This window comes from Apium graveolens, chromosome 7, assembly GCF_009905375.1.
Source record: "Apium graveolens cultivar Ventura chromosome 7, ASM990537v1, whole genome shotgun sequence".
NCBI lineage: Eukaryota > Viridiplantae > Streptophyta > Magnoliopsida > Apiales > Apiaceae > Apium > Apium graveolens.
The window spans coordinates 210859812-210876178 of record NC_133653.1 but is presented as its reverse complement, the minus strand read 5'-3'; the positions used below and the strand labels follow the sequence as shown (position 1 = coordinate 210876178).

General features: G+C 35.0%; 1 protein-coding gene across 1 annotated transcript; it reads left to right on the top strand.

Annotated features, from left to right (window-relative positions):
- Window positions 1–253: 253 nt before the first annotated feature.
- On the top strand, window positions 254–580 carry LOC141674432 (uncharacterized). Its single transcript, XM_074481139.1, has one exon. It carries the CDS (start codon window positions 254–256, stop codon window positions 578–580), a length of 327 nt encoding a protein of 108 aa, XP_074337240.1.
- The last annotated feature ends 15787 nt before the right edge of the window (window positions 581–16367 follow it).

Sequence of the window (16367 nt, the reverse complement as noted above, 5' to 3'; positions counted from 1 at the left end):
TAACATTCCTATGTTAAATTGTTTTAAAAGGAAAAACAATATCTTTTATTATATCTCTACCAAAGAAATGCATGTAGATATAAAAGATACTACAGGTTTAGTTTATCTGCCTTTAATCACTAAGGAAAAGATAAGCAAAAATTTGTTGAAAATAGACTCTAAGATAAGATCTACTATCAGTGTAGTTCACTTAGGTGCTATAAAATTTTTGCTTAAAGTAGAATTTCAAGAAGGAATATATTCTCCTATTAAAATGGCTTTAATAGATAATAGAATCGATGATCGAAGAGATTGTATTTTAGGTGCTGTTAGAGGTAATTTAGCATACCAAAAATTCATGTTTACTGTCTATCCTAAATTTGGTTTTAGTTTAGAAACTAAAAATCTTGATCAGATATTATCTTTCGTGCATGACTTTGAGAGACATAATCTGATGAATGCAGGTGATAAAGTATTTAGCTTAACTTATGTTGTTGCTTATGCTTTAACCAATAGTCATCATAGCATTGACTATAAGAAAAATGAATATATCGAATTGGACGATGTATTCTCAGAAATAGGATATGTAGAAGAAAAGTAATTTTCAGATATCAGTCCTTTAGATAATTCTTGGGCAATTGATATTGCAAAGAATAAGCCAATTCTAGGACAAAAACCTAGAATGAGTTTTAGAGGAAGAACCTTAAAGGTTGGTGAATCCTCTAATACCTCTAATAAAGAATTACTTCATAGCATGTCCCAAAGAGTTGATGACTTATGTTAGAAACTGGATCATCTATAGTCGTTCTAAATACTAATAGGCACCCGCATATTTATAAAAAAGGAAAAATTCTAGAGTTTAAGAAATTAAATGAAGGAATAGACCTTGAATCAAGGAAGTACGTCTTCAGTGGTGTTGTAGGAAGTAATAGCCTTAACACTATTATGTTCTCAACGAATAATCTTAACCAGATTACAGGAAGATGTTTACTAGGAATCTACAACTCATTGTCCTACTTCGGACTAAGTAAAGATCCCAGTGAAAAATTTTCAAAATCACCTAGAATCTTCAACAGATATTCTACTTCTTTGAGAGGGGGGAGTAATGTGGAAATAGAAATTCTGAGAGACATAAAAAAGCTCTTTGTAAAACAGAATGCTAATATTGAAAAATTAGAAGTTTAGTTGTCACAACTTAGAAACACTAAGTGTGATAATGAAGTTATTGACTGCAAGTTCAATGAAATCATACAATACCTTAATAAAATCTTAGGATGAGCATTAAGGAATTACTAGAGGATTTCGATAAAAATATTAAGCCACAAATAGGAGAACTCCTTAGGTTGCTTAAAAATCAGCATGCTAACCATGTTACAGATAACATTGAGGCAGCATGTAATATCCGGGATATATCGTGTAATTATTTTTGCTATTATATAATTATTATGTGTGTTCAGTATCTATTCTGTGAGCTAATTGTTAAGTGTTATCTGTACTTGAATATTCAAAAATAATATTAAGTGAGTATTATAATTTTTATATGTCCAAAATAAAATATAGATAATTGTCATATCTTCCTAATTATTTTTATGTTGGTTTATGGATTTATAAGAATCATATGAAATTTCTAAAATCTTTTTCCGGGTAATTAAAATCTATTTTATAAAAATGGGAACCAACCGACGTCACCCGTTATTACGTTTTTGGAACCCGAAACTCTTTCGAGAACTCCTTCCTAACCTAATTGTAATATTCCGAGCATATTCCATGTTTCGACTTTTTCGATCCGGCGTACGGTTTGTCCTGCGCGGGTCCCGGCGCAACATTTTCGATACAATATTCGTTTCGGTTAATCAATAAAACCCGTATTTTCGATAAACGGGAGCTTTTTATTAAACTATCCCAATTATCACTTCGTAATACGTGTAACCAGGCGCTGAGACCAAGACCGCAGTACAAATTGTACTGATTTGGATAATTATCCCGAAAACCGATACCGTTCGGATCAGTTTTTACAAATAAACGTACCGTTTTATATCCGGAATGATCCAACGGGATACTAATTTTCCGTAATTATAAATAGCCTTTTACCGTATTTTATTTCGTATCAAAATCATTTGCAGACAGATAATTATATAATTTTAAGAGAAAAGCCCTAATTACATAAACTGTTCTAAGAATCAAACAGCAAAACGAAGGCGTTACCGATCTCTGTTTTCAAAGCTTGAGTAACCAAAACGAAGGATTTGAAGTGTTCTATCAGATTCTGAGCTTTGTTTCACTGCAGAAATCAAGGTTATTTTTCTAAAAATTTATTTATTTTCGAATTTATTTTATTAAAAATATGAATTTTTGTTCGGATGATTGTTAGTATGATTTGATGATTGCATGTTGTAGAGCTTGTTTTCCTGATAATTTTCATATGTCATACGTCTGATTTGGAGTTCAATAACATGCTCAAAAGTGGGTTTAATTTTTGAATTTCAAAATTAGGGTTTATAACCCGTATGAATGTTCTTAATTGAAATTTGGGGGTTTCTTATTTTGTGATAGATTGATGTTGTGTTATAGTGGGTTGTGTTCTCTGTGAAATTTGCAATCTAGTCGTATAAGTTTCATGAACCAACGAGGTCTGTAGAGAAGGGAGTTGTGCCAAATTCCGGCCAACTCAGGGATTGTTAGGATGAATTGATTGCATGGTTGTGTTCCTGGTGTTGTGTAGATGTGATCTGGAGGTGTTGGTGGGGTGAGGACGCCGGGAACGTGTTCTCCGGCGAACCCGACTGTTTTCCGGCGAAGGGCTGGAAAATTACAGTTTAGTACCCCAACTTTTGAAAACGATACAGTTAGGTCCCTGAAGTTTCCAGACTTTGCAAATTTAGGATTCCTGTTTATAAAATGTTTAAAAATCATATTTCCTATTTATTTTTATTATAAAATTTCATTTTTAAATTCTGAAAATTCTAAAAATTATTATTTTAATTCTGAAAATTATTTTTTATTCACAAATAAATCTAAATTAATTAGTTAATTAATTTCAGTTAATTTATAATTGATTAATTGGTCAATTAATTCGAAAATTAATTGATTAATTGATTTAATTAATTATTAATTGATTTTAATTAATTATTTATTTAGATTTAATTATTTAAAAATGATTTAAAAATTCTGAAAAATAGTTTCGAGCTTTAAAATATTATTCTAAATTATTTCCAAGGCTCGAGAATTATTCTAAAATTATTTCGGAGCCAGAATGGGCCAACCGAACCCTGTTTATTAACCCAAAATTGATCCAACGACCCGTTTTAATTTGGAAAAATATTTTAAAAAATCATTTTAAATACCAGAAAGCCTATTTATGACCCGAAACTTCTTTATTAATAATATATCATTGATTACGTGATGTATTATGTGCTATATGTGACTTGTTAATTGACTATCGGTCTATATATTCGGTGTTTACTTGATTATTGCATAACTTTCAATCTGTTAATCGGATTTGGGTAAAACGAAGGGTAGATAGAAGTATGTGTTGAATAGAATTCCATGAGTAAATTATTGATAGATGCTTATGATATGTGAGCAGAAGAGGCAAGACGTAAGAAAGGGAAACACATAGTTGAAGAGTAAGACGGTTGTGATTGGAAACGAGTGCAGTGTAGTAAGCTAATATCAGGCAAGTGTTCTGAACTTTCTCGAGATATTGTAGTACTTGATAATCCTGTGATATTGCAAGTGCTTTGAAACACAGAAACCTAAATCCTGATTTCAGTTATTATTCTTGAGCCATGAATCATATTCTTTCTAATCCATTGATTATTGTATACCCAAACAAGAACCACAAATCTACGATACTACTCCACAAATACATACAAACTAAATACCAAACACTGAAATGAACTATTATATACTCAACCCATGGTATCTTATACTTGGAAAGACCAAATCCTTGAAACCTTGAAACGTTGATTCCTTTGTTATCCAATTCTTTCATTACCCAGCATCCAAGCTTTTAAATTGCCTTATTGATCCTTACAAGGATTGAAACCCTTTCATTGTTAAACATTTATTGTTGTTAATGATTTCGGTTATTGTTTATTATTGCATATTCTGTTATTATGTTAGAATTGGATTGTTTTTATAAAATTGTGGACTAGATTCGTGGTCAGACCATATAATGGTCAAGTTAGGCCAATGTGAGCCTTGGATCCAGTAGTTAGAGCAATGATGTGTGCCTTGCTCGGGGTTAGTGCGTGACTGATCAGCAGCCTAACGTTGGTTTTTTTTAAATTAAAAGTATAATATCCAATTCTAAATCATAATCCATTGTTCACTTGATATCATAACCATATTCATCTGATGATCATTATTCTCAGTTTTGTCATTGTGACTTGCTGAGCTAGTTAGCTCATTTGTGCGATGTTGTTTATATTCTTTCCAGTTAAAAAGGAACCAATTGGTACAGAGGATCCCCAGTCCAGCGCGAGAGCTAGGGGTTCAGGTTGAGAAAGCGGAGCTAGTAGGCTTCTTTTGGAATAATTTAAGTTTGTAAAAGTTTGTAATAATGTTTAATACTCAGTTTGAGTTTGAAATAGTTGGGATTTGAACGGTTTGTAATATATTAGTGTGTTTGGCTTGTGTGCATACTTTAACCTGTTGCGGTCCGTGGTGGTTGGTAAGTAGGGTCACTGCATATATTATTATTATCTTTATTATTGTTATATGCAGGTTATAATTAAGGTGTGTGTGTGGACCCCAAACTTCTGACCCGGGTTTGGAGGGCGCTACAGGTTTGGTATCAGAGCTACAGGTTATAAGTCACTGACACAAGCCTAGGTTGATGAGAATGGGTAGAGGGATAGGATTAGAAGTAAGGTATAGGATGATAGAATGTCGAGAGGTTGAGTGTTATGGTGTAACCGGTATTAGTATAGTTTGCGTCGTGGTACGAGATTCTTATATTACGATATGATTTCAGATAGCAGAGATGGCCGACTCTTTTATTCCCGTATCAGCTGATCACTCAGAGCCTTCAGTTGGAGCACCAACATCGGATCCACGTCCTGTGATTCCACCAACATTGGCTATTCTACCTCCACCGGTGTTGCAGCCCGTACCATTGCAGGCTATTCCACCTCCAGGCATGAGGCCACCTGTCAGAGGACCCCCACCAGCTGATTCAGATTCCACTGGGCATTCAGTAGCGAGTGCCCCATTCCAGTCTACATTGCCCCCAGTTCCTTATTACCGGTATGAGGCTCTTCTATTGGAGTGTGATTCCTTGTTGGCTCAGATTAGAGAGTTACAGCATATCATTAGGACTACAGATGTTGATCGTGGTGTGAGGGAGCTTCGAGAGGAGATTCATGTGACACGGAGGGTTCTTGAGGCTAGGCTACATGGAGCTACACTACCTGGTAGAGGCCCTGATGCACTGCTGGGCTGGGCTACTGAGGTGATGGAGGACTTTGAGAGGCTGGCAGGACCAGAGTTTCCTTGGAGTTGAGTTATAGATTTTGAGATGGAGATGCTGAGCAGTGTTGTTATGGTTATGTAGTATGGACAGTAGTGTGTAGTGTGTATCAGTAGACTTTTGAGTTGTATTTATAGACTAGCGATGCTGACTAGTGAGTAGGTTGTTGTACCCTTTTTGCTTTTACTTTTGAAGCGTCTTTACGCTTGTACTACCTAAAACTTTTGATCTATATATCAGTACCTTTTCCTTTCCAACACTGTCATTTACTTTATCGCACCTGTTTTACTTTACCTTATTTATTGCACCAGTATACCCTGTGATACCATGTACCCTGTTTTCCATAACTGTTTATATTCTGTAAAGAAGCATGCAATTTACTTAGTTACAACTGTTTTCAAAAAGAGATATTTCTATTTTACAAAACTTTTCTTTTATACAAAGATTTGATTCAAAAGCTAAATAAATTGATTGATTCTTTACAGAAAATGCCTCCCAGAAGAAATACCCGCACCAACACCCAGAATGAAGAAACCAACAACAATAACAATAACAACCAAAATGATATAAACCAGAATGTGAACCCAGGACCCATGGACCCAGCAATAGCCCAGATTCTTCAAATCTTGGCCCAACAAACAGTTCACCTGGCACAACAACAGCAGAGACAGACCAATCCCCAGGTAACTTTCAAAACTTTTCAGGCAGTAAACCCACCAGAATTCAAGGGTTCCTTAGAGCCAATTGAAGCAAATGTATGGTTAAAGGAAATAGAGAAGGCATTTGCCTTGGTAAAAGTGAAAGAGGAGCAGAAGGTTGAATTTGCAAGTTACTATCTGAAGAATGAGGCCAACTATTGGTGGGAGATGGTGAAGACATTGGAAAGCACAGATGTTATTACTTGGGAAAGGTTTAAGGAATTGTTTTTAGAAAAGTATTTTCCTCAGTTTGTTCAGGATCAAATGGAGCTGAAGTTTTTAGAATTAAAGCAAAGGAACATGTCGGTAACAGATTATGAGGGGAAGTTTGAGGAATTGTCAAGGTATGTGCCGTCGTATGTTGATACTAATAGAAAGAAAGCTAAGAGATTCCAGCAAGGCTTGAAGCCATGAATCAGAGGGAAGGTAGCTATTTTTGAATTGGATACCTATGCTGGGGTTGTACAGAAAGCTATGATCGCAGAGACAGAGAGTGAGATGTTCCAGAAAGAAAAGGAAAGCAAGAAAAGGAAAGTTGAGGGAAGTGAGGGTCAGTCACAAACAGGGAAGTTTCCAAATTTTAAGAAGGGCAAGTTTCAGCCAGGGAGAAATTTTAATTTCAGGAGACAAAATGCAGGAGACGGAGGCCAGGGCAATCGTCCAGGTAATGTGAATCAGCCGAATCAGTTGAGATTAACTTTTCCAGATTGTCAAGTATGTGGAAAGAAGCATGGAGGAGTTTGTAACAAGTTGAATGTGGTATGTTTTAAATACAACCAGAAAGGGCACTACTCGAGGGAGTGCCGAAATCAGCCAGCAAGAGAGCCAGCGAATAAGGATCAGCCTATCCGGAATCCAGCAGTGAAGGTTCCAGCCATTGGATTTACATGCTTTAAATGTGGGAAGCCAGGACATATGGCCAGGGATTGCAAGACACCAGCCCCAGTCAGTAATGCATTAAGGATTATGGGATCTACCCCAACAGTGAATGAGACTCCGAGGGCTAGAGTTTTTGACATGTCGGTGAAGGATGCGATCCAGGATACGGATGTCGTGGCAGGTACGCTTAATATGAATTCTTTATGTGCCAAAGTGTTAATAGATTCGGGAGCAACTCGATCGTTTGTTTCACAAGATTTTGTTAGTAAGTTAAATTGTCCAGTTCGGTATTTAAATGAAATAATGACGGTAGAATTAGCAAATCAAGAACGTGTAACTGTTAACCAAGTTTGTGGGAATTGTGAGATTGAGATTTCTGGTAGTAAATTTTGTGTAGATTTGATACCGTTTAAGTTAGGAGAATTTGATGTTATATTAGGGATGGATTGGTTATCTAAGCATGATGCTCAGATAGATTGTCGAAATAAGAAAGTAATGGTGAAAACGCCAGACGAAAGAATAGTAACGTTCAAGGGACAGAAGCAGGTAAAGAAGTTCTTAACGATGATTCAAGCCAAGAAGTTACTACGACAAGGATGTGAACATTTCGTAGCATATGTGATCGACAGAAGTCAGGAGCCAACAAAACTTGAAAATATTCCAGTTGTGATGGAATTTCCAGACGTATTTCCCGACGAGTTACCAAGACTTCCTCCAGATAGAGAAATTGAATTTGCAATCGACTTAGCACCTGGAACCGAACCAGTATCCAAGGCTCCGTATAGAATGGCGCCCGTTGAGATGAAAGAATTAGCAAAACAATTGCAAGAGCTATTAGAGAAAAGAGTAATTAGACCCAGCGTATCCCCGTGGGGTGCACCGGTATTATTTGTCAAGAAGAAGGAAGGAAGCATAAGACTGTGCATCGACTATAGGGAGCTCAACAAGTTGACGATGAAGAATAAGTATCCGTTACCCAGAATTTATGATTTGTTTGACCAATTGAAGGGAACCAAGTATTTCTCCAAAATCGATTTAAGATCGGGATATCACCAACTGAAAATCAAACCAGAAGATATACCAAAGACAGCTTTCAGAACAAGGTATGGACATTACGAGTTTTTAGTAATGTCTTTTGGATTGACCAACGCCCCAGCAGCGTTTATGGACCTGATGAACAGAATTTTCAAGGAATATTTGGACAAGTTCGTTATAGTATTTATAGACGATATTTTGATCTATTCAAAGATGGAGGAGGATCATGCGGAACATTTAAGGACAGCTTTGGAGATTTTAAGGAAAAAGAAGTTATATGCTAAATTGTCGAAGTGTGAGTTTTGGCTACAGGAAGTTCAGTTCTTAGGACACATAGTCAGTAACGAAGGGATCAAAGTGGACCCAGCAAAGATCGAGGCAATTACGAATTGGGAAAGACCGAGAACACCCACTGAGGTAAGAAGTTTCTTGGGATTGGTAGGATATTATCGACGATTCGTTCAGAATTTCTCAAGAATTGCAACACCATTGACAAAGCTTACATGAAAGAATGAAAAGTTTATCTGGAATGACAAGTGTGAAGGAAGTTTTCAGGAATTGAAGCGGAGATTAATCACAGCACCTGTTTTGTCACTTCCAGACGATCAAGGGAATTTCGTAATTTATAGCGATGCTTCTTACAAAGGATTAGGATGTATTCTTATGCAGCACGACAAGGTGATTGCGTATGTGTCAAGGCAATTGAAACCACACGAACAGAAGTACCCTACTCATGATTTGGAGTTAGCAGCTATAGTTTTCGCTTTGAAAATTTGGAGACATTATTTGTATGGAGAAAAATGTGAGATTTTCACGGATCACAAAAGTTTGAAATATATATTTACCCAGAAGGAACTTAATATGAGACAAAGGAGATGGTTATAATTGATTAAGGATTATGATTGCTCGATTAATTATCATCCCGGTAAGGCGAACGTTGTAGCAGATGCGTTAAGTCGGAAGGAAAAGTTAAATGTATTATCCGTACCTGAAGAGATATATAAAGAATTTCAAAAATTGGAATTGGAGATTAGAATTTGGAAGCCTGAGGAAGCAAAAGTGTACGGTATGATTTTCCAACCGGAGTTATTGGAGAAAATAAAGTAATGCCAGAAAGAGGTAATGGATCAAGATATAAATAGTTTGGTAGGTGAGGAATTATGCACGTAACAAGATGATCAAGGTATTCTTAGGTTTTCCTCAAGAATTTGGATTCCACCAGTGACGGAGCTGGAAAATGAAATTTTACAAGAGGCACATAGTTCAAGATATTCCATCCATCCAGGGAGTACCAAAATGTACAGAGATTTAAAGAAGAATTATTGGTGGCCAGATATGAAGAGGGAAATTGCGGAATGGATTAGCAAATGCTATACCTGTCAGAGAGTTAAAGCAGAACATCAGAGACCAAGCGGATTGCTACAGCCATTGGAGATTCCAGAATGGAAGTGGGAACATATTACCATGGATTTCATAGTTGGATTACCAAGGACAAGGACTAATCATGATGCCATTTGGGTTATAGTAGATAGACTTACCAAGTTAGCTCATTTTCTGCCTATAAATGAAAGATTTTCGCTCGATAAGTTAGTTCATATGTACTTGAAAGAAATTGTAGTTCGTCATGAAGTTCCAGTGTCAATTGTATCTGATCGAGATCCAAGATTTAATTCAAGATTTTGGAAGAGTTTTCAAGAATATTTGGGAACACGACTGAATATGAGTACAGCCTATCACCCCCAAACGGATGGCCAAAGTGAAAGAACGATCCAGACAATCGAGGACATGCTACGTGTTTGTTCTATTGATTTCAAAGGAAGTTGGGACGAGCATTTACCCCTGGTAGAGTTTGCTTATAACAACAGTTATCACGCCAGTATTGGGATGCCACCTTATGAAGCCCTTTATGGACGCAAGTGTAGATCTCCAATATATTGGGACGAAGTAGGAGAACGCAAAATACTCGGACCTGAATTAGTACAGCAGACAAATGAAGTTGTTGAAATTATCCAGAAAAGATTAATAGCCGCACAAGATCGTCAAAGGAAATATGCAGACCAGTCAAGAAAAGACATGTAATTTGAAGAAGGAAGCTTGGTATTATTGAAAGTAGCACCATGGAAAGGACTAACGAGGTTTGGGAAGAAAGGGAAGCTAAACCCAAGATATGTCGGACCTTTTGAAATCCTAAAGCGTATTGGCAAGGTAACTTACGAGTTGGCGTTACCTCCGCACATGGAGCACATTCACAATGTTTTTCACATATCAATGCTTAAGAAATATAATCCAGACTCCAGGCATATAATAGAATATGAGCCAATAGAACTTCAAGCAGATTTATCATATGTAGAGAGTCCGATAGAGATTCTAGAGGAAAGAGAGAAAGTATTGAGAAATAAAGTGGTAAAGTTAGTAAGAGTATTGTGGAGAAACCCAAAGGTTGAAGAGTCAACCTGGAAATTAGAAAGTGATATGAGAGAAAAGTATCCTCATTTGTTTTCTTAGAGATTCTGAGGACAGAATCCTTTTAAGGGGGGAAGGATGTAATATCCGGGATATATCGTGTAATTATTTTTGCTATTATATAATTATTATGTGTGTTCAGTATCTATTCTGTGAGCTAATTGTTAAGTGTTATCTGTACTTGAATATTCAAAAATAATATTAAGTGAGTATTATAATTTTTATATGTCCAAAATAAAATATAGATAATTGTCATATCTTCCTAATTATTTTTATGTTGGTTTATGGATTTATAAGAATCATATGAAATTTCTAAAATCTTTTTCCGGGTAATTAAAATCTATTTTATAAAAACGGGAACCAACCGACGTCACCCGTTATTATATTTTTGGAACCCGAAACTCTTTCGAGAACTCCTTCCTAACCTAATTGTAATATTCCGAGCATATTCCATGTTTTGACTTTTTCGATCCGGCGTACGGTTTGTCCTGCGCGGGTCCCGGCGCAATATTTTCGATACAATATTCGTTTTGGTAAATCAATAAAACCCGTATTTTCGATAAACGGGAGCTTTTTATTAAACTATCTTAATTATCACTTCGTAATACGTGTAACCAGGCGCTGAGACCAAGACCGCAGTACAAATTGTACTGATTTGGATAATTATCCCGAAAACCGATACCGTTTGGATCAGTTTTTACAAATAAACGTACCGTTTTATATCCGGAATGATCCAACGGGATACTAATTTTCCGTAATTATAAATAGCCTTTTACCGTATTTTATTTCGTATCAAAATCATTTGCAGACAGATAATTATATAATTTTAAGAGAAAAGCCCTAATTACATAAACTGTTCTAAGAATCAAACAGCAAAACGAAGGCGTTACCGATCCCTGTTTTCAAAGCTTGAGTAACCAAAACGAAGGATTTGAAGTGTTCTATCAGATTCTGAGCTTTGTTTCACTGCAGAAATCAATGTTATTTTTCTAAAAATTTATTTATTTTCGAATTTATTTTATTAAAAATATGAATTTTTGTTCGGATGATTGTTAGTATGATTTGATGATTGCATGTTGTAGAGCTTGTTTTCCTGATGATTTTCATATGTCATACGTCTGATTTGGAGTTCAATAACATGCTCAAAAGTGGGTTTAATTTTCGAATTTCAAAATTAGGGTTTATAACCCGTATGAATGTTCTTAATTGAAATTTGGGGGTTTCTTATTCTGTGATAGATTGATGTTGTGTTATAGTGGGTTGTGTTCTCTGTGAAATTTGCAATCTAGTCGTATAAGTTTCATGAACCAACGAGGTCTGTAGAGAAGGGAGTTGTGTTTTGAAGTTTTCCGATGTTCGCCGGCCAACTCAGGGATTGTTAGGATGAATTGATTGCATGGTTGTGTTCCTGGTGTTGTGTAGATGTGATCTGGAGGTGTTGGTGGGGTGAGGACGCCGGGAACGTGTTCTCCGACGAACCCGACTATTTTCCGGCGCAGGGCTGGAAAATTACAGTTTAGTACCCCAACTTTTGAAAACGATGCAGTTAGGTCCCTGAAGTTTCCAAACTTTGCAAATTTAGGATTCCTGTTTATAAAATGTTTAAAAATCATATTTCCTATTTATTTTTATTATAAAAATTCATTTTTAAATTCTGAAAATTCTAAAAATTATTATTTTAATTCTGAAAATTATTTTTAATTCACAAATAAATCTAAATTAATTAGTTAATTAATTTCAGTTAATTTATAATTGATTAATTGGTCAATTAATTCGAAAATTAATTGATTAATTGATTTAATTAATTTTAATTAATTTTAATTAATTATTTAATTAGATTTAATTATTTAAAAATGATTTAAAAATTCTGAAAAATAGTTTCGAGCTTTAAAATATTATTCTAAATTATTTCCAAGGCTCGAGAATTATTCTAAAATTATTTCGGAGCCAGAATGGGCCAACCGAACCCTGTTTATTAACCCGAAATTGATCCAACGACCCGTTTTAATTTCGAAAAATATTTTAAAAAATCATTTTAAATACCAGAAAGCCTATTTATGACCCGAGACTTCTTTATAAATAATATATCATTGATTACGTGATGTATTATGTGCTCTATGTGACTTGTTAATTGACTATTGGTCTATATATTCGGTGTTTACTTGATTATTGCATAACTTTCAATCCGTTAATCGGATTCGGGTAAAACGAAGGGTAGATAGAAGTATGTGTTGAATAAAATTCTATGAGTAAATTATTGATAGATGCTTATGATATGTGAGCAGAAGAGGCAAGATGTAAGAAAGGGAAACACATAGTTGAAGAGTAAGACGGTTGTGATTGGAAACGAGTGCAGTGTAGTAACCTAATATCAGGCAAGTGTTCTGAACTTTCTCGAGATATTGTAGTACTTGATAATCCTGTGATATTGCAAGTGCTTTGAAGCACAGAAACCTAAATCCTGATTTCAGTTATTATTCTTGAGCCATGAATCATATTCTTTCTAATCAATTGATTATTGTATACCCAAACAAGAACCACAAATCTACGATACTACTCCACAAATACATACAAACTAAATACCAAACACTGAAATGAACTATTATATACTCAACCCATGGTATCTTATACTTGGAAAGACCAAATTCTTGAAACCTTGAAACGTTGATTCCTTTGTTATCCAATTCTTTCATTACCCAGCATCCAAGCTTTTAAATTGCCTTATTGATCCTTACAAGGATTGAAACCCTTTCATTGTTAAACATTTATTGTTGTTAATGATTTCGGTTATTGTTTATTATTGCATATTCTGTTATTATGCTAGAATTGGATTTTTTTTATAAAATTGTGGACCAGATTCGTGGTCAGACCATATAATGGTCAAGTTAGGCCAATGTGAGCCTTGGATCCAGTAGTTAGAGCAATGATGTGTGCCTTGCTCGGGGTTAGTGCGTGACTGATCAGCAGCCTAACCTTGATTTTTTTTAAATTAAAAGTATAATATCCAATTCTAAATCATAATCCATTGTTCACTTGATATCATAACCATATTCATCTGATGATCATTATTCTCAGTTTTCTCATTGTGACTTGCTGAGCTAGTTAGCTAATTTGTACGATGTTGTTTATATTCTTTCCAGTTAAAAAGGAACCAATTGGTAAAGAGGATCCCCAGTCCAGCGCGAGAGCTCGGGGTTCAGGTTGAGAAAGCGGAGCTAGTAGGCTTCTTTTGGAATAATTTAAGTTTGTAAAAGTTTGTAATAATGTTTAATACTCAGTTTGAGTTTGAAATAGTTGGGATTTGAACGGTTTGTAATATATTAGTGTGTTTGGCTTGTGTGCATACTTTAACCTGTTGTGGTCTGTGGTGGTTGGTAAGTAGGATCACTGCATATATTATTATTATCTTTATTATTTTTATATGCAGGTTATAATTAAGGTGTGTGTGTGGACCCCAAACTTCTGACCCGGGTTTGGAGGGCGCCACACAGCATCAGCAAAGATCATTACTGAATTGAAAGCAACAATTCAAGAATGTCCTTGCAATCATGAAATCCTTAAAGCCCTCAAAGAAAAGCAGCAGAAAGGAAAAGAAATCATCACAACAGATGAAGATCCAGAGCATATATCAAAGATTTGGAAATATAGCTATCCCAACTATAGTGTCGGTAACGAAGAGCTAGGAACGGGAAAAAATCCTGGCAGTCTGACATGGCCATTCGGTGTTAATAAGAAATCAACATGAATTACATAAAAATAGTAGAAAAATTCTTCTGGGATAACATAGAAGAAGAAGAATTACAGGTTTGACAACTATAGAGTCCTCGAATAAGCAATCAGACTAATGGAGTTAGATGATGAATCTAAAGCCAACCAGGAAATAGAAGACAGTAATGAATTAAAATCTTTATTTGGTTTTAATGATTACAACATTCTTAACACAATTGAAAGTTTCAGTTCTGAAGAACAGGAAGACCTTCAAGAAACAGAAGTTGATAGTTCTGAAGATGAGGAAATAGAAAACCTCAGGATGAACACCCATCAAACTTCAACACCTCCTTCACCAAAAAGAGAATCAGGAGAAACATCAGGTACAAAGAAACCTGAAGGAAGCAGAAAAAGGAAAGGTAATTTCTATCCTTTTAATAATGATGAGGCTTAAGGAAATTCTAATATTTTTGGTAATAATATCTTAAATATTGACGGAAAGCCAAACAAGAAAGAGCTCATAGATGCTTGGGCAAAAGAAATTAGTCTTATTATTCAGACTAACAAAGACGCTTATGATGATCAAAACACAGTTTTATTATTGATCGAACATAAGACTCTAGGTGTCATTAATAATTTTATTAAAAACACCACTTGGGAACCAGTCATGAGTCCCGTTACAGCCTTTGAAAATGTATTAGATGGCATCTATACAATGTTCTTAGGATTTAATCAAGCTTCTGATAAACTACAGGAGTTATTAAGAATAAAAGAAAAGGCAAGAACTAGGATCACTAATATGCAGCTTTGCGATATATGTTTCCTAGATCAATTTTTCTGTGATTATGAAAAATATCTATACCAATTAGATGACCAAGCGGAATATGTGAAGTATGTAAATTACTATCTCCTCAAAATTCCACTGGTAGGATTAAAAGCTCTAGAAAGATTTAATCTAGAAGCTACTGGTCCAGCAGAGTATAGTTTAGCCTATGCTCTAAGAATTGTTAAAGAGGAAATCTCAAAAATTTGCGATTTAACAAAGAAACAAAAGCAGTTAAAATCTTTTAGCAAACAGTGTTGTGAAAAGATTGTTGAATAACCATTTGAGTATGGATGTAGGAAATCTTCTTACAAGAAGCACTACAGGAAGAAGTCTTATAAACATAAGACTACTTACAAGTTTATCAAGAAGAAAAAGCCTTATAAACCAGGTAAGTATTTCAAGAAAAAGTTGTCCAAGAAATTTTCTAACGACAAGAAAAAGTTTTGCCCAAAAGGCAAGAAAAATTGCAGGTGTTGGATCTGTAACGAATAAGGACATTATGCAAATGAATGCCCTAATAGAAAGAAGAATGATGGCAAGGTCCAAATGCTAGAACAAGTTTATTCTTTAGGATATATTTCTATTGAAGACCCGTATGAAGATACTCAAGAAGTATATTCAATTGAAGAACTGGACCCTGGACCAATAGAGTCAGATTCTAATGAATCAACTTCCTCAGAATCCGACTGAAGAAGAAGAAGAAGTGATGACCAACATCACTAATCCAAACTCTATTTATATCTCAGGTAAATTAAAATTTACAGGATATAAACAGATTAAATTACATTATTATGTTGATACATGCTCCAACCTTTGCATAGAAAGTAAGCATGCTATTCCACCGGAATACTGGATTAACGCAGAAAGACCTATACAAGCTAAAATTGCTAATGGGAGCACCATTACAATCAGCAAGGTATGCAAAGACCTTAATATACTAATAGCAGGTGAAATATTTCAAATTCCTACTGTTTACCAACAGGAAGCTGGAATAGATTTTTTAATTGGTAACAATTTTTGCCAGTTATATGAACCATTCACTCAGTATACAAAAATGATTATACTAACCCTTTCAGGTCAAGAAGTATATATCAGAAAAATAACAACAGCTCGTAAAGTGGTAGTTCCAGGTTTTCTAGAATCAATGAAAAAGAATTCTAAAACCAAAAAACCTGATACTATTAATATCAGCACTAATAAAATTTTCTTTTACAGAGGGGGAAGGATGTTATTAGAAGATTCAAAGAATTAAATGATTGTAAAAATTTAATTCTTGATATAGAAAAGAAGACTATAATAAAAGGAT